Source organism: Nicotiana tomentosiformis, chromosome 11 (genome assembly GCF_000390325.3).
Source record: "Nicotiana tomentosiformis chromosome 11, ASM39032v3, whole genome shotgun sequence".
In the NCBI taxonomy this organism is placed as follows: Eukaryota; Viridiplantae; Streptophyta; class Magnoliopsida; order Solanales; family Solanaceae; genus Nicotiana; species Nicotiana tomentosiformis.
In genome coordinates, this window is record NC_090822.1 from 105594067 (window position 1) to 105613297 (window position 19231).

General features: G+C 39.2%; 2 protein-coding genes across 2 annotated transcripts; both read left to right on the forward strand.

The window, feature by feature from the left end:
- Positions 1–1472: 1472 nt before the first annotated feature.
- On the forward strand, positions 1473–2472 carry LOC138901972 (uncharacterized). The gene is made up of 2 exons (XM_070189774.1): positions 1473–1562; positions 1759–2472. Exons 1-2 carry the CDS (start codon positions 1473–1475, stop codon positions 2470–2472), a joined length of 804 nt encoding a protein of 267 aa, XP_070045875.1.
- A 6617-nt stretch (positions 2473–9089) lies between these two features.
- LOC138901973 (secreted RxLR effector protein 78-like) lies at positions 9090–9443 on the forward strand. Its single transcript, XM_070189775.1, has one exon. The coding sequence runs from the start codon at positions 9090–9092 to the stop codon at positions 9441–9443; it is 354 nt and encodes a 117-aa protein (XP_070045876.1).
- Positions 9444–19231: the final 9788 nt, after the last annotated feature.

Sequence of the window (19231 nt, forward strand, 5' to 3'; positions counted from 1 at the left end):
TGACCCAGGAAGTTGATCCAACATCATTCAATGAAGAGTACTGGAACAAGCCAAGCTAACCGGAAGCATCATTTCGGCAACAAAGCTTCTCGTTCGGTTTAACTTAGCAAGTGTGACAACCAGAGGGGAGATTTTGCTGCACACGAATGTCGAAGGGGTCACGAAGAGCACCTTATTTGAAGTGGTGGACGGCGACATGGGCTATAACATAATTTTTGGCAAACCATGGTTACATGAGATGAAAGTTGTGCCATCAACATATCACCAAATGCTGAAATTCCTGACTTCAGAGGGAATCAAACAAATAAGAGGGGATCCATCGGCAACAAGGAAAATGATCACGGTGTCGGTTTCCAGCAGCAAAGGGAAGGAACTCAACGCATAGCAATTACAGGAACCGATGCCTACTCCCGAACCAAGCAAAGATAACAAAGGGGATGAGGAGTCGGAATCCTACAAGGTACCAAAATAGTTTCAGGTACCGGAGGAAATAGACGCGACCAAGTCCAAGACACAAGAACTCGAACAAGTGGCTTTGTTCAAAAAATTCCTAGAGAGGAAATTTCACTTGAGGACTAGACTAAACCCCGAGATCATGTTAAGACTAATTAATTTCCTTAAAACTAATGTTGATTATTTCGCATGGTCGAACAAAGATATGACATGTATCCCACTAGAGATGGTCGTGCACAAGCTAAGCCTGGGCCCAAGCATCCCACCGGTAAGGCAGAAGAAGCGCTAAATAGCCGAGGTCAGAAATAGGTTTGTCAAAAAAGAGGTAACTTGCTTACTTGACATTGGTTCAATCTGGGAAAGTATCCCGACTGGCTAGCTAATGTAGTTGTAGTTCTGAAAAAGAATAATAAATTTTGAATGTGCGTAGATTATAAATATTTGAATAAGGCGTGCCTGAAAGACTCATTTCCATTGCCAAACATTTATCAAATGATTGATGCAATGGCCGGACACGAGTTGATAAGTTTCCTCGATGCCTATTCCGGGTACAATCAAAATAAGATGAACCCGAAGGATCAGGAAAAGATTTTGTTCTTAACGAACTTTGGCACATATTGTTATAATGTGATGCCCTTCGGGCTTAAAAATACTGAAGCCACTTATCAGAGGCTCGTGAAAAAAATATTCAAAAAATAAATACGTAAAAAAATGGAAATATACATAGATGATATGCTAGTCAAGTCTTTGAATCCTGGTGAGCATTTAAAAAACATCCAGGAAACATTCGACATCTTAAGGAAGCACAACATGAAGCTCAACCCCGACAAATGTGTGTTTGGAGTTAGCTCTGGTATAATTTTGGGTTTCCTAGTGTCACAAAGGGGGATCGAAGTCAATCCCAAAAATATTAAAGCCATCGAGGACATCCCAGATGAGCTGAAAAGCGTGAAAGAAGTCCAAAGGCTAACCGAAAGACTAGCCGCCCTAACCAGGTTCATTTCTCGATCTTTAGAAAAATGTCATCACTTCTTCTCATTTTTGAAGAAGAAGAAGAACAACTTCGAATGGAATCCAGAATGCCAACAAACCTAAAAATACCTGAAACGGTATCTATTGCTAATATACTTAGCGGTCTCGGAGGTAGCGCTAAGTGTCGTTCTAGTCCGGGAGGACAAAGGTACTCAATCTCCTATATATTATGTTAGCAAAAATATTTCGGTAGAAAAAACTCATTATCCATACCTCAAAAAATTGGCCTTATCTCTCTTTGTTGCCTCTTGAAAGCTTAGTTCTTATTTTCAGTGTCACCCTATAGCTGTGGTGACAAACTTTCCCCTGCGGAATGCCCTTTACAAACCTGAGTTGTTAGGTACACAGGCCAAATGGGCAGTTGAAATTAGTGAACCTGATATTGATTATAAGCCCAGGACTGCGATCAAATCACAAGTTTTGGCCGTCTTCGTGGCCAATTTTACTCTTGGGCTACTGCCTTTGGCCACAAAAGAAGTGGTGATGGTGTCAGAAATGACATCAGGAATTTGTACCCTGTTCACGAATGGAGCTTCCAATGTGAAAGGGTCTGGACTCGAGGTGGTCCTAATCACGCCTACGAGAGAAACCTTAAGGCAGGCCATAAAAACTATTCCTTTGACTAACAATGAAGTTGAGTATGAAGCATTGATTGCAGGGCACGAATTGGCCCGGGGACTTGACTCCAAGGTCATAGAAATCAAATGTGATTCGCAGCTGGTGGTAAACCAAGTTTATGGGATCTTTGACACAAAGAAGGAACGCATGCAGCAGTATGTGATTAAAGCTCAAACTTTGCTCACACGGTTCAGAGAGTGGTCGATCACCCACATCCCGGGAGAGGAAAATGTAGAAGCAGATGCATTAGCCAACTTAGGGTCGTCCATAGAGATGAATGGATCAGATTCTGGTACTGTCGTACAGATCATACATTCAGTACTGGATGCGGACGACTATTGTAAAGTAAATACGACAAACCTAGTCTAGAACTGGAGGAATGAGATCATCGATTACCTTCAGCACATCAAGTGGCCCGAAGACCTGAAGGCATCATGAGCACTTAGCACCAAAGTAGCTCGCCATAGCTTCTAGGGGGCAGCTATATAGAAGGTCATTCCAAGGCCTGTTGGCTCGATGTTTTGGAGCCTCGAAGGTATATTACGTCATGAGAGAGATTTATAAAGGAATTTGTTGGTCCTAAAATTAGTTAGGGTTGAATCTTACTAGCCCCGGATGGAGCAAGATCCGAAGGCATTCGTTCAGTAATGCGACAAGTGTCAGCACCACACATAGTTGGTACACCAACCGGTAGAAATCTTGCATTCGGTATTGCCCCCATGGACATTTATGAAATGGGGAATGAATATAGTTGGACCGCTGTCGCCGGGTCCCGGGAAGGTAAGATTTCAATTAATTTTAACCGACTATTTTACTAAATGGGTTGAGGCAGGTCCCTGCCAAAGGATTGGTGAGCGCGAAATAGTGATTTCCTGTTTCGAAAAACATAATTTGCTGATTTGGAATACCGAAGAAGATTGCCTACGACAAGGGGCCACAGTTCATAGGTTCTAAGGTCACAAATAGGATGTCAGAATCACATCTTCGCCATACCATCCGAGCGCAAATTGGCAGGTGGAATCAACCAATAAGGTGATTATTCAAAACTTCAAAAAGAAGTTGCAAGCATCCAAAGGCAAGTGGACCGAAGAGTTACCGAGTGTTTTGTGGGCATACCGGACGATGACCAAGTCAAGCACGGGAGAGACGCCTTTCTCTCCAGTATACAACACATAAGATCTAATCCCTTTGGAAGTAGGAAAACCGATGTTGCGGTACTTTTGGGCGAATGAAGAAGCAAATAATGAAGCATTGCTGGTCAAATTGCAGCTGCTTGACAAACGCAGGGACTTGACTCACATACGGATGGTGGCCCAGAAACAAAGAATAGAAAGATACTATAAACGAAGGGCCAATATATGCTACTTTAAAGTGGGAGATTTGGTTTTGAGGACAGTGACTCAGAACACACGGGAGCTCTACATGGGGAAGCTAGGTCCGACTTGAGAAGGCCCCTATTGGGTTTCAGCTGTCACCGGAAAAGGATCATACAAACTAGAGAACCAAGATGGAGTCAAATTGCCAAGCAACTGGAACGTGAATCACCTCAAAAGATCTTACTACTGATGGATCTTGCTTATACTGAAAGTATGTGCTGCACTCTTTTTCCCTCCGCCCACTTTTTGTCCCAACTGAATTTTTCTGGAAAGGTTTTTAACAAGGCAGTAACGAAAAGATTTATACGAAATAAGCATCATCAACAAAGTTAAGACCTTTAAATGAAAAGGCACTGAAACAACAAGCTGCTAGGGGATGGTTAGATCATCTTTGACTCAATAGAAAAGTTCCTAACGGGAAACGAAGCTTGAGATCGAAGCAAAGATTATCCAACCATTCACTATGTTTTTCCTCCAAGGATCAAGACTTCTAGTGTTCCAGTTCGCATTCTTCGCATTCGAACACTGGGGGAATAGTATGGGAATACAACAACGTGATTGTCACAAAAACTGGGACTACGAGACCCATAAACAATAATGTCTCATCGGAACCGGGGACTGCACAGCTAGCCCCATAGAAAAAGATTGTACAAAGTAGCCACATGTATTGACAATTTCTTTTCTTTAAGAAAATGAATGCTCATGTATGTTTGTATATAGAAAGAATAAAATGAAGTCCTTTTATTTTTATCTTATTTCTTGTCCAAACGATGAATTGATTTTATCATTTGAAAGTTAACTAAGAACTTCAAAATGCTAGTGCCAGAATGAACAGGACACGTCCTCTTCAAGAGCACCGTAAACAAAAGAGGGCCCTCTCTTTTGAAACCCTCACAGTAAGGGGTTAGTTCCGGAAGAGTTTATGTCGGAACCCAAATGCTATCGGTGGAATATACACCTGAAGCCTTGCCTAATTTGACGCAAAAAGAATAAAGTTTGCACAATGCTTAAACAAAAAGTACTTTTATTTATCAAACATGCCAAGTGGCATAAATACAAAAGTACAAAAGGAAAACAACAAAGGAAAAGAAAGCAAAAAGGCTAAACTACGTCGCCACCGGAACTGGGGGGAAGAGAAGCATTTTCGCCCCCAGGAGAAGTAGGCGAATCTTTCGCCGGTGCAGTATCTTGGCCTTCATCGTTATTCTCTTGAAGTTCCTCCTCGGTTCATGAGAATTTAGAACTGGTGCTAGAAGAGTCGGTTTTATCAGGCTGAACCGGGAGACGTTCTCGAGCTGTTAACTCCAGCGTTCGGGCCTTGGCGATCTCATCATCAATATCAATAATGCCCGCTTTGGGATCTTCCAAGGTTTTTCTTCTCATGTGGTACATATAATGTGTTTTTTCACTAATAGGGAATCCCCTTGGTGGTGAAGTTTTTCTTTAAGCCTATCAATCTCGGTCAAAAGGCCATCCCGCTCTGATCTCATGGCGTTGAGGCTAAGGTCAAGATCACGGATTGTGGATATGTGAACCTTATTTTGTTCCATGATCTTCTTATACCTATCTTCCATCCGGGCACACTTCTCCTCTACAACATCAGCCTCTTCAGATTTGGATATCAAAGTTGCCTCCAAATTATTTGCTCATTCGATGGAGGCAGACTCGCGCTCGGTAGCAGCAAGAGCAACATCCTGAGATTCAGCCCACTTAGCCTTTGCATCTTGAGGTTGTGCATGTAGCTGAGTGGCTTCTTGGTTGTGATACATCACATCCTACTCACTCTGTTGCAATTGGGCCTCATGCTCGGCCGCTTCAACAGCCTTCGCTTCTAAAATCGAGAGGCGGGTAGCGATTTGGTTCCTCTTGACCAACAGTTGATCTTGTTTAGGGGTGGACATCGGTCGGTTCGGTTCGGTTGTGAATGGTATCAGTTCAGCATATCAGTTATCGATTTTTAAATATGCTAAACCGATAAGCACATCGATAAGATATCGGATGTCGGATAGTCGGTTATCGATTCTTATTGGTTTGGTTATTGGTTTAACTGATAACAGTAAAAAATATCCAAAAATTTCATATTTTATTGTAGAAATCGTGATCATACTATTATGAGGAAGGAGCTGGATTTTTGCTCTTAAGAAAAGAGGGATTAAATTTCAACTTTAGAAAAAGAAAACTTTCTTTGCATTTGGAAATCCTAATGAATGATCTAAATTTTCAAAATTATAAGTTAGTAAAAGTAAGGAATAAAACATTCAACAATCTAATCTTACTAACTATCTCTCTGCGGGCAAGCATAATTCACATGAAAATAATAAAATCTTAATCTTATAGATACTAAAGAATGAGTGCAACAAAAGAAACAAATAGAAAAATTAAAAATCTGAACAATTGATTCTTTTAAAGTTTAGAACTAAAAATCTTAATTGAAGAATTAAGATGCGAAATTTAGAAAAGTTTAAAACTTACTCTAAGGATTAAGGTCTGAAGATGAAGAGTAACTGCCGAGAGATATTGAGAGAATGAGAGAATGAAGCCATAAGCTGGCTTTATATACTTAGTGGGTAAAAGTTTAATTTTGTTAAAGTTTATTGGGCTATCAGTTAAACTGTTAAAAAAATTGGGCAAACCGAGACCCGAACTGAAAATCTAATAGTCAAATAACATTAAACCGCTATCGCACTATTTACCCAATAATCCGATATTGATAACCCAATAACATTTTATAGGTTCGGGCTATCGGTTATACCTGATATATTTACCTAATAACCCAATGTCGATAACCCTAATCTCATTCTGATATAATTCCTTCTTTTTCAAGGATCAATCTCTGAAGGCCCTCGAAAGCGAGAAAGTTGGCCTATAAAAAAAGTATCAATGTCAAAAACCCTATTGTAATAGATGAAGAGAAACAAGCAGTAAAAAGAACAAGTACAATACCGCTGCTACATTGTGCATGGAGCTATTTATCATACACCCTCCCCCCCCCTCCCCCCAAAAGAGAGTGTATTTTCTTCTTATCTTTTTCTGAAGGGAGCAGCTTCAGGTAATTGGCGAGCTCCACCGCCCTGGACAGCAGATGGCACTTCTTTGAGACTGAGACAGAGAGGCTCCTCCTCCTCCTTTGGGGATCTGCAGAAAGGGGTGAATAGTTATGCCCCAAACTCCCATGGTCAAGGGACTGGGGAGGAGGGACATCTTCCTCTCGGGCATCTCCGGTCGGAGGAGGGGGGATGTAGCAGTTGCTGGTGATGAAGGTATAGCTGGTGTGGAGGGAGATGAAGTTGATGGTGTTGAAAGTTAAGAAGCAGCTACGGTAGGGGCAGTGCTATTTGTTTGTTTCCTACCAACCGAAGGTAGAAGAGACCCAGTATTCGGCCTCATAGGACCGAAAGTAACAACTGGGACCAGAAAGGAAGAATCAACATTCTCCACCAAATCTATTTCTTCAAAGAGCTCGCCCTCGGTTGGGGTTTCAAGCTTTCCAGATTGAGCATTATGTTGAGCTTATGAAGATCATTGTCTCCTTAGTAAAGAAGCACATTCATCCCTGGCTTCCCCATCATCGTCAATAACCACAGTGTCTACAACTGGCTTGGGCGTGGCTTTCTTCACTTTCTTATTTTTACCCTCGGTCGAGGAAGAACACCGCCTTTTAGGTTGCTTGTTCTTGGGCTGAGGACTCCGAGAAGAAGGACATGCACCGGAAGCAGACCCGAGGGCACCTGTCAGGGTGAAAACCTCCTTCAACAACCTCGGGCCTACCTGAGACCAAACAGACCTAGTACCGGTGGCACAATTCTAAAATTACGGGGTCAAGTCCCCGCTCAAAGAAAAGGACCCAAAGTGAAGGGGTGTGTGTAAACTTACGTGAAGCCCTTCTTAGTGAAGTTTACTCGCTACACCAGGTCAGGAACAATGATGTTTAGGGCAATGGCAGTCATAGTCCTCCTTCATAGTAGGAATACTGGAAGGGCGAATAGAAGAAGAATATTTACCAAAAGCTCAAGTTCAAGGGTTTGAAGTGGGGAACTTCTCTTTGAAGTTTTTGGCAGTGTTCAGATATTAAGGGATGATGGTGCTCACCATGGGAGGATCAGCATCAACATCAACCTCTTTATCTTTGCGCATCTTCGGGCCTACACCGAAGACAAGATTAGAGTTCTTAAAAGAATTAGTATAAGAAGCTATAATGAGAAGAAGATGATAGAGTTTTTGAAGAACAAAGAGAGATGAAAGCAAGAGGGTGTTAAGTGCAAAGAACTTAAGAAGGTTTATGAAGTTGTTAGAAGTGAAACGGAAAGAATGCGACGTATAAGTAAAGATATAGGCGGCTAATATTATGGCCATAATTACCTCGAGAACCGGTAAAAATATTATTAATGTGGAATAAAACATTTTCGGAGTATTAAATGCGAGGATATGTGCATTTTATCAAGCGTCAGAAACATTTCAGAAAGGTTCAGAAAATTTTCCGCCAAGAAAGAATTCTTCACCAACTTCCCAGTGACACAAAGATGTGCCACCGGAAAGTAGGGGACTATCTGTATAGGGTAAAATCGGTTTATATTAAATGCTCGAATAATTACATAACACGTGGAACTGGAGCGGGCGGAAGATGAAGTGAGAGGAAACTAAGACTGAGGACAACAACGTCGATTGGTATCGGGTAGATCCCGAAGGAAACGCATTAACGAAGGCAAACAAATGTTTGTTATACGATGACATTTAATGAAGAATATTCCTGTGTATTGAATATGCAGTCGTTGCATAGAATTTTGGTATTCATGACCTGCCGTTACATATTCATCAATGGCCCCTTTTATTGTCATTTAAGAGGGTTTGATCCTAGGATCTTGTTCCCTAGGTATAGTTATAAATAGTGGCTTCAACAACCATTGTAACATACAAAATCTATGATAAACGTATGCTACACATTATTCTCAAGCTAAATAATACTTTATTTTCTGTCTAACATTGTTCTTATTGCTGCCTTCGGAAGCCCTGCTCCCAGATCCAAACTATCCGCTATTTATCTAGATTTCAACGCTACGTCTTCTATTTTTATTTAATTTATTTATCTTTTTGGGATCAAATCAATTCGCTTGTCTATAAACCATACAACAAATTCAACTGTACTATTTTATGGATAAACAATTATATTTGCTCCCCCTATTTTGCTTTTTTTTTTTAAAATAAAAAATTGACCTATTTAATTAATATCTAATTAACTTTTCTGAAACTTAAATTAATTACTCAATTTCAATTTCATAAAACATAACTTGCATTCTTCAAATTTGCCATAAGATGAGTAGGATCGGAGCGACTAGGCCAGACGAAATTTTGGTAGAATTTTTGAGGTTTGTGGGTAGAGCACGATTGGAGTGGCTAACCGGGCTGTTTAATATTATTTTCAAGACGAAGAAGATGCATGAAGAATGGAGGTGGAGTACGATGATACCACTATACAAAAATAAAGGCGATATCTAGAATTGTAACAGCTATAGGGGTATCAAGTTACTAATTCACACCATGAAAGTTTGGGAGAGAGTAGTGGAAGCGAGAGTGAGGAGGTCGATGTTGATATCCGATAAATAGTTTGGGTTCATGACTGGTCGTTCTATTACGGATGCTATCCATCTTATTAGGAGGTTGGTTGAACTGTATAGGGATAGGATGAAGGATTTGCACATGGTGTTTATTGATATAGAAAAATCATATGACAAGGTCCCTAGGGAAATTCTTTGGAGATGTCTGAAGGTGAAAGGTGTTCCGGTTGATTATATTCGAGTGATTAAGGACATGTATGATGGAGCTAAGACTCGTGTTAGGACTTTGGGGGGTGACTCAGAGAATTTTCCTATTTTTATGCGGTTACACCAAGGATCTGTGCTTAGCCCGTTCTTATTTGCTCTGGCGATAGACGCACTGACACACCATATTCAATGGGATGTGCCATAGTGTATGTTATTAGCCGATGATATAGTTCTGATCGATGAGACGCAAGGCGGTGTTAACGAGATATTGGCGGTTTGGAGACAGACCCTAGAGTCTAAAGGTTTCCAGTTGAGCAGGACTAAGACAGAATACGTGAAGTACAAGTTCAGTAGCATATTGGGAGAAGCGGACATGGACGTGAAGCTTGCCTCTCAAGTCATCCCCAATAAAGGGAGCTTCAGGTACCCGGGGTCGGTTATCCAAAGGGATGGGGATGAAATGGAGGCTGGAGGCTGGCGTCTTGTGTGACAGGAAGGTTCCTACAAAACTTAAAGGTAAGTTCTACAGAGAGGTTGTTAGATCGACCATGTTAAATGGTGTAGAATGTTGGCCAGTCAAGAATTCTCATATCCAAAAGATGAAAGTGGCAGAAATGAGGATGTTGAGATGGATGTGCGGGCACATTAGGCTAGAAAGGATTAGTAATGAACATATCCGGGTGAAGGTGGGTGTGGCTTCCATTGAAAATAAGATGCGGGAAGCTAGGCTTAGATGGTTCGGGCACGTACGGAGGAGAAGCTTGGATGCCCCAGTGAGGAGGTGTGAACAGCTGGCCTTGACGGGCATGAGAAAAGGTAGAGGGCGGCCTTAGAAGTATTGGGGAGATGTGATCAGGCAGGACATGGCGTGGCTTCAGATTTTCGAGGACATGGCCCTTGATATGAAGTTGTGGAGGTAGAGCATTAAGGTTGTAGGTGAGGAGGTAGGAGGCTAGTGTGATAGTGCTTTGTCTTAGGCTTCTAATAGCTCCTGTGATGTCCATACTACTTCATTAGGGTTGCAGGTTAAGTTGTAGGAGGCTAGTTAGATAGTGTTTTGTCTTAGGATGCTAGTGGCTCTTGTTGTGTCCTTATTACTTCCGTTGTGTCTGTAGTATTGTGCCATGGTTACTTCTTTTCTTTCTATTTTTTGGTTAATACGTTGATGGTGTTTTATTTTTAGCTTCCTTTGGTGTTACTGCTCCACTGTCTCTTTACATCGTCGTGAGCAGAGGGTGTATCGGAAACAGCCTCTCTACTCCTCCGGAGTAGGGGTAAGGTATGCGTAGACACTATCCACCCCATATCCCACTTGTGGGATTCCACCGGGTTGTTGTTGTTTCATTCTTCAACTGAGTAATGCCCATTTAACTGCTATTCCATTTGAATTGTTTTACCAATCACATTAACGTAAATTACATCTATAATTTTTCTACTTTGTACTTATGAGGTTTTTGAATTACAAGAAAAGTGACCACGCTTATAAATTATAACTTTACCTTCAGAATGTGAACTTATGATGTAGAAATTTCAGAATTCCATGGCATTATCTTCTGTCCATCAATTCAAGATTCTTTGCTCCTTTTTTTCGAAATCTCATTTTCGCATGTTATGCTTCATAATTAAAAAATACAAAAACTAATAGAAGATGTTTATAAAATTAACAAAATAAAAGCTTACATTAGTAAGAGTTAATTAATAAAATTTTAAATATTTTTTTACATTAATAATAAATAGGTTAAAGAACTGCTACAAAAATATCCAAACAAGGGAAGTAAGTGTGATATCGTAAATCAAAGGGATATTAATGTTGCAAAACTTGAACTAAGGTCTCTGAAATTATCTCAATCTAGGATTCCTATCTAATTAATGATTCTAAACATAGAGGCCCTTAATCCATCATTTTGTGAAAAAATCTCTGGAAGAAGCTAAGTTTGCAAAATTTTGCATATTTGGTTAATTGTTTGGACATGATTTTCAAATCATTCAATAGAATCTTGTCATAACCATGCCTTTATATCCAGAATTGCTCGAATTTTCTGCTTCTCACCGCGGCGCACGGAAAATTCCTGGTCCCTAAACTTAGAAGTGATGTAAAGTTTTCAAACACCATAATTTACAATTTTTTTTTTTTTTTTTAGGTTCAAACATAATTTACAAGTTAGTGAAACCAGTAAATTTCGAAAACGTATGTTTGGATCCTACTTGTACGGTTTTTTTTTTCTTTCTTTCCTTTCATTTCTCTGATCCTCCAAACGTAATTGAATTTATTTTAAAGTAAAGTTTCAAACCATCATTTCGATTTCATCAACCATGACATGAGCAATTACGACACAGGACGATGATAGCTGTTAAGATTTTATTGAACGTTAAAAAAGGCAGTAGAAGCAACGATAAGGAAATGATAATTCGAAGTTTTTTTCTTTTAGTCAGAATAATTAGAACCAAGTAATGATTTGACATTGAGAATGAAGTGCAATTTGCCTGATTGCGGGAAGGATCAGCAACGTAAGACAAATTTAGAGGTATAATTTAAGAATCATGACTTCTTTACCTTTTCCAGTCGATTCTAAATATTATTACTAATTTTCTTTGCTTAGCCTAGCTATTGAGTTCGAATCTCAACAAGAAAAATATATTTTTTGTATTTTTGAATTTCGAGTTGGTTGTATTCGTAGCACGAACGAATAAAATCAATACATATTATATTCTTTGTGTCCATCCTTGTTTTTAGTTTTAGTGGTATTCGTTGCGCGAACGAATACAGTTGATATATGTTGTATTCGTTGCGTATCTGAATACAAGTGATATAAGCTGTTAATAATTTAACAATAGTTATGAATGATAATTAGACAAACTATTATTACGAATGGTAATCAGACTCTAAATTATATTGCTTTATGAAAATTTCTCATTAAACAACAATATTTGGATCTTCAGCTACTTTGATCGTGTATATGAAAAATACTTATCGTGCATTTATTGGTTTCATGAGAAATTTTTTACCTTTTTGCATTTATATGGTGATTGTCGCATGTCAATAAACTTGTAAGAACTTTTTAACTTTTTTTAGTATTTGATAAACACTAAAAGTGTATTTAAATCAAATGATGTAAGCCAAAATTAATAAGTTGAACATCTTATAAAGTCTTTTAGTTTGAACTGGTATTTTACTTTACTATTATCCTCTATATTTTTTATAATTTTTGAAAAACCATTCACTCCACCAAAAGCCCCAAGCCTCTTACTCCATTCTTCTATCTTTTCCTTGTTCCATCTTTGCATCTCCCTCATTTTCTGTTTTAGTGAGCTAAATGTGATGCTTAATTTACAATTTCTTTATTCAATCTAGCTCCTTTTTATGTAATTTGCAAGCTTTCATTTTACTGATAAGAAAGTTTGATACACCTAATAAGTCAAATGTTGGGTGCATGTGGACAAAGTCCCACGTGCAAAGTAGAAAAAAAAATAAGCTACTTATAAAAAGTTGGATACTCTTGATGGTGTGAGGCCTTTTGGGAAAAATAGTGCAGACTTGGCCCAAAACGGGCAATATCACACCATATTAAGAGTATCTTTAGACCGTTTTAGCCCAACAATTGGTATCAAATCCAATGGTTTGGTGAGACGAGTATGGAGATGGCGAAGTGATGATGTATGGCTAGGCTTATAGCCCGTTTGGCCAAGCTGCAAAAATCAACTTTTTTGAGAAGTGTTTTCTCTTAAAAGTGTTTTTCTCAAACGTACTTTTAGTGAGAAGCATCTTGTGTTTGACTAATTAATTTGAAAAGCACTTCTGAGCAGCAATTAGTGTTTGGTCAAGCTTTCAAAAACTGCTTCTAAGTGTATTTTCTCAAAAGTGCTTTTCAAAAAAGTATTTTTGGAGATAATCTACTTTTTCTGCTTCTCCAAAACTGCTCATACTTCTCATCAAAAGCACATTTTTCCTTTCAAAAGCTTGGCCAAACACCTTAATTTTTGAGAAAAAGCACTTTTGACCAAAAAAACGCTTTTGTCTCAAAAGAAGCTTGGCCAAACAGGCTATTAGTGTCTTTGCCCGTCTATGGGCCGATTCACTACCTTTACCCATAATTTCAAAGACACATATACAACCTCCACATAATTAATCTCCAAATTAACCCATAAATGGTGATGGGACATGTGGAACTTAATTCAAGAGGGAGATTGTTGGGAGTGTGTGAACAAAGTCCCACATAAAAAGTATAAAAGAAAAATAAGCTTCTTATAAGGAGTTGGATACTCTTAATGGTGTAAGGCCTTTTGGGAAAAACAGTACAGGCTTGGCCCAAAACGGATAATATCACATCATGTTAAGAGTATTTTAGCCGTTTTAGCCCAACATCAAATTCGTCCCGCCATCAATTGAATTTTAGCTTCAGTCCATGTAGTTTGCTACCTTTCATTTTACTGACTCCCTTTTATCGCCCTTAACTTCATGTCTTTACAAGCTTTCTTCTAAATTCATTGAATTGGGGAAATGGTTAAATTTGTCATTATACTATTTTAAAATTGAGTAACTTTGCTCTCCATTAAACTTTTCGTCTAATTCTATCCTTTACCCCTCTTCCTTTCCATGTTATGAAATATTTTATTTTTCCCTTGACCTCTGGCGACCTCCAATATGAGAGTAATTTTATGTCCTGGTTAAAACTTAAGGACTAAATATGATTTTTTTCTCTAAGAATTTAGACATATAAAGGTCATCCATTTTTTGGTTAAGCTTCACCATTGATAAGAACAAATGGAAATAATATGCTAATAATAAGGGTATGAGTAAATCAAAAATTTAAAGTGAGCAAAATTGAGCAATTTTAAACAGATATTTGAAATTCACATGTAATGCATAAACACATGATCTACACAAGTTAATTATATACATTACAATCAAATTAGATATTACATAATGTAAAACTAAACAAGTTACACCTCAAATTACTTCTATAATGAAAAACTGAAAAATAGGGAGAATCCCTATATAAGTGGGCAATAACTTCTATCCAAAGAAGTAGTGGTAATATTATTAGAACTTGTAACATATTCATTCTCCCTCCTCATTAAATTCTACCTCATTAGAAGAGTATTGCATCCAGATATAACTCTCTTACTCTTTGACATAATACTCCTCATTTTTTGAAAGTTCAAAAAAGGTCTGTACACGAACAGTAAGGTCATCCCGAGTGAGAACCTCATGACTCAACATAGGCTTCTGGTCATGGACTTAGAGATCATGAGGAAGCGAAGAAAGAGGGTTATGTTTGGTCTACCTAGGATCAAGTGGGTAGCCTTGAATAAAGAAAGAGCACATGAGTTAGGAGATAAGTTGCTAGCTCTGGGAGCACGGAGGAGTAATGGGGACGCGAGTAGTATGTTGACCAATACTGTGAATTGCATTAGGGAAGCTGCTAGAGAGATTTTGGGCGTCTCGAGGAACTCATCCGGTGGCCGTAAAGGGGATTGGTGGAGGAATACTGAGGTTCAAGGTAAAGTGGAGGCCTAGAAAGCGACATATCTGAAGCTTCTGGAGAGCGTGGACGAGGTAGCGAAGATGACTAATAGGGAGCGGTATAAGTGACCAAGAAGAAAGTAAAGTTAGCAGTTACTGCGGCCAAGACCGCTACGTTTGAATGCTTGTATGAAGAACTCGGGGATAGAGGAGGGTATACGAAGTTGTACAGGCTGGCCAAGGTGCGATAAAGGAAGCCCGTGACCTGGACCAAGTGAAATGCATTAAGGACGAGGACAATACAGTTTTGTAGGATAAGGCACTTATTCGACGTAAATGGCAGACTTACTTTCATAAAATCTTGAACAAATAGGGGGATAGGAACAATGAGCTAGGCGACTTAGAACACTCTGAATGTCATCGAGACTTTCGGTATTGTAGGCATATAAGAGTTGAGGATGTTGAGGGTCTATGCGTAAGATGAGCAGTGGTAGAGTGACCAGCCCTGACAAGATTCCGGTGAAAGTTTGGAAGAGCATGGGCAGGGTGGGCTTGCAGTGGCTCTCTAGGTTATTTAATATTATTTTTAGGACGAAGAAGATACCCGAATAATGGAGATGGAGTACGATGGTCCCGCTTTATAAGAACAAGGGTGATATCCAAAGTTACAACAACTACCGGGGCAGCAAGTTACTAAGCCATACTATGAAAGTTTGGGAGAGGGTGGTAGAGCTGAGGATGAGGAGGAATGTGGATATTTCTGAGAACCCGTTCGGCTCTATACTAGGACGTTCGACTACGTATGCCATTCATTTTCTTAGGATGTTGATGGAGCAGTACAGGGAGAGGGAGATGGATTTACATATGGTGTTCATCGCTCAGAGAAGGCTTATGAGAAAGTGCCAAGCGAGGTTATGTGGAGATGTTTGGAGGCTAGAGGTGTTCATGTGGCTTACATTACGGCTATTAAAGACATGTTTGATGGAGCTAAGAATCGAGTGAGGACCGTGAATATTTTCCAACTATGATGGGGTTGCATCAAAAGTCAGCTCTTAGTCCATTTTTATTTGCTTTTGCGATCGACGCGCTGATGCGCCACATACAAGGATAGATGCCGTGATGCATATTATTTGCAGAAGACATTATTCTGATTGACGAGACACGAGGCGGTGTTAACGAGAGGTTACAGATTTGGAGGCATACCCTAGAGTCTAAAGGTTTCAAGTTGAGCAGGACCAAGACAGAATACTTGGGGTGTAAATTCAGTGGTTCGACTCAAGTTGTGGACGGAGAAGTGAGGCTTGACTCTCAAGTCATTTGACCACGCCCAACTATGCCTTCTAAGAGTTCTAGCGGTCGTTTCAAATATAATCCAGTTTACAAGTCCGGAGTCGAATCCCACAGGGAATTAACCTACTAATCACAATCACTAGTTTCACAAAAATTTAAGTAATCAACCTTCAGAAATATTAAATAATGGTTTGAGATTTTATTAACTAAGGGTAAAGTGATTAAAATGCAATAATTTATAACTAACAGAATAAAATTATGTAGACAAGATTTTGAAAAGTCTAAGGTTTTAATTTTCCCAATTGTCAGAATCTATTCTGGTACGTTTCCTATAAATTTGTCTAAGTATTCTCTACCGATCGCGAGTACTTTGGGTATCGTAGTTCTCTCTCGAGAAACTACCATAATTTACTTGATGTATTCTCTCGAACTGCACTAACTGGCATTAATTCACCACTCACTACGATCGCACCAAGGTTTCGTTATCTCTAATCCCGTCTTTACACTCTCCGCATTGATTTTTCAAAAACGTTAGGAGTAATATTATTCAACAACTACCTAAATTCATACTCTCTTGAGCAGTACACACTAAATAGGCACAATTATTGAGAACTCTTCAATCAACAACAATGAAAATATAGTTGAACAAGCAAGGAAAGATCAACGGCAAATTTATATTAAACGTAGTGAAAAAGCATCCTTCAATAGGTTCCATCAAACCCTAGATGAGAGAGTTCAGTCACTCATAAATGTATAAACAATCATCATGATATTTAAAGACATTAAACTACAAAGTAAAGATATAAACTGAGGGAAAACCCGTTTGATTCTTGCTCCACGGTGCCCTGTAGCCTTGTTTTTCTCCAAAATAATGTCCAACCCTTTATCAACTTGTTTAAGGAGTATTTATATGTCAGGGTCGAGGTCCTTGAGTCCAAATCCGGATCGGAGTCTTTTAATTCACGCACTTGTGATCATCGGGATATAGACCTTGCAAGGCTAAGCTTATAGCACGGTCAACCTGGCTACACAGTTGGCTACACCCGGCCTATAGCACGGTATAGCTGGATGCAGAGCTGGCTACGCTTGGCCTATATACAAGCTTGGGTACTTGGTGCTTTTGTGCTCTTTTCTTGTATTTTTGTCCTCTTTTCATTCAACTTTCATTCGACTCTTTATTCCGATACTCCTACACATAAAATAACATAATTTAGCTCAAATATCGCATGATTAATTACTAAACCAACAAAATATATGGCGAGTAATGTACTAAAAGTATAGCATTTTAGCCAAACATCATCATCCCTATAAAAGAGTGTTTTAAATACTTTGGGTTGGTTATACAGGGGAAAAGAGAGCTCGACGAGGATATTACACATCTTATTTGGGCGGGGTGGATAAAATGAAGGCTTGCTTCAACTATTGTTTATGATAAGAATCAGCCACCTAAACTTAAAGGCAAGTTTTATAAAGCGGTGGTCAGACCGACTATGTTATATAGGGTGGAGTGTTGACCAGAGATGAAGGTGGCTGAAATGTCTCATGTCCAAGAGATGAAGGTAGTTGAAATGAGGATATTGAGATGAATGTGCGGGGTTACCAGGCTAGAAAGAATTAGAAATGAAGTTATTCGGGACAACGTGGGTGTGGCCCACTATAGAGAACAAGATGGGGGAAGCGGGACTTAGATGGTTCGAGCATGTGAAGAGGATAGGCACAGATGCTCCGATGAGGAGGTGTGAGAGGTTGGCTCTGGAGGACCTAAGGAGAGGTAGAGGTAGGCCAAAGAAGTATTGGAGGTGATTAGTCAAGATATAGTTTTGCTCCATCTCACAGAGGACATGATCATGGATAGAAAGGTGTGGAGGTTGAGAATTAAGGTAAAGGGTTAGGATAGGTCGCCTAGCGCTGTCCTTGTCTGTGACAATAGCTTTAGTACTTGAGTTAGTGTTATTAATGCATTTTGTAATCCTTGACTTATGTGATTAGTTGTTTGTCACGACCCAAAATTTTTACCGTCGGTACCGTGATGGCGCCTAACATTTCACTTGCTAGGCAAGCCAACGTTAGAACAATTTATCCTTTTTAACAATTTAAACATAATTAATGAAGAAGAACTGAATTAACTGCAATAATCTAAATATAAATGCGGAAGCTAAAATCGAAAACAAAACATTTGCTACAAATCCCTCAACCCGGTGTCACAAGTGCACGAGCTTCTAGAGTAATACATACAAGGGTCTAAAATAAATACAATGTTGTCTGAATGAAAATACACAGCTAAATAAAAATAAAGACGGGGACTCCAGGAGCTGTGGACGCTGAGAAATTGTACCTCAAGTCTCTACAGGTTGTCCAATCCGAGCTCTCTAGTAGCCGCCGGTGGGAACGTCTCCAAAATCTACACAGTGTGCAGAGTGTAGTATCAGTACAACCGACCCCATGTACTGGTAAGTGTCGAGCCTAACCTCAACAAAATAGTGACGAGGCTAAGGCGGGTAACCTACACTACAAACTGAACGCAGTATATAATAATGACAGAAAAATAGGAATACTAAACAAAATTAAACAACCAATTGAAAATAATAACCACAGCCTCAAGAATAAACAAGTGTCGTCCAGAATCACCAATCTTTAATAATTTAGATACAAATACCAAAGAGAAAACCAAACAATCCAAACAACCCGATCCCACCATATCACAATAACAAGATCATAGTTCACCCTTATTCCCCCAAACAATCCACCCTTATTACACTAGTTGAGACGTGCAACCCGATCCCACCATATCACAGTAACACAATCATAGTTCACCCTTATGCCACCAAACAACCCACCCTTATTACACCTGTTGCAGCGTGCAACCCGATCCCACCGTATCAACATCAAGTGCTTAGTATACACAGTAAATTCACAATTCAAATCACTGAAGCCTTCCACAATACTTAAACACTAAACCGAAACAAAAAGGAAACTTGTACGTCATGAAAGTTCACATAACTATTACTACATAGCGAGACCAATTCAGAGTATATAACAAAAGGTACCGATAAACCAACGTAAGCAAATAATAGGAGAAAATGAAACTATGGAAAGAACAATATCACGAACAATAGGAAACAATGTCTAACAAGTAGCAATTAGGCATGTAACAATTAAGACAGGGAAAGAGACAATATGAGAAAAGCGGGAAAATAGATAAATTGGTGGCACATAGACACTCGCCACCTCACATATAC

Coding starts and splice junctions, on each gene's coding strand:
- LOC138901972 (XM_070189774.1), top strand. CDS start 1,473: ATGTCATCACTTCTTCTCATTTTTGAAGAAGAAGAAGAACAACTTCGA. Junction 1,563..1,758: donor ACCTAAAAATACCTGAAACG/GTATCTATTGCT, acceptor TCTTATTTTCAG/TGTCACCCTATAGCTGTGGT.
- LOC138901973 (XM_070189775.1), top strand. CDS start 9,090: ATGACTGGTCGTTCTATTACGGATGCTATCCATCTTATTAGGAGGTTG.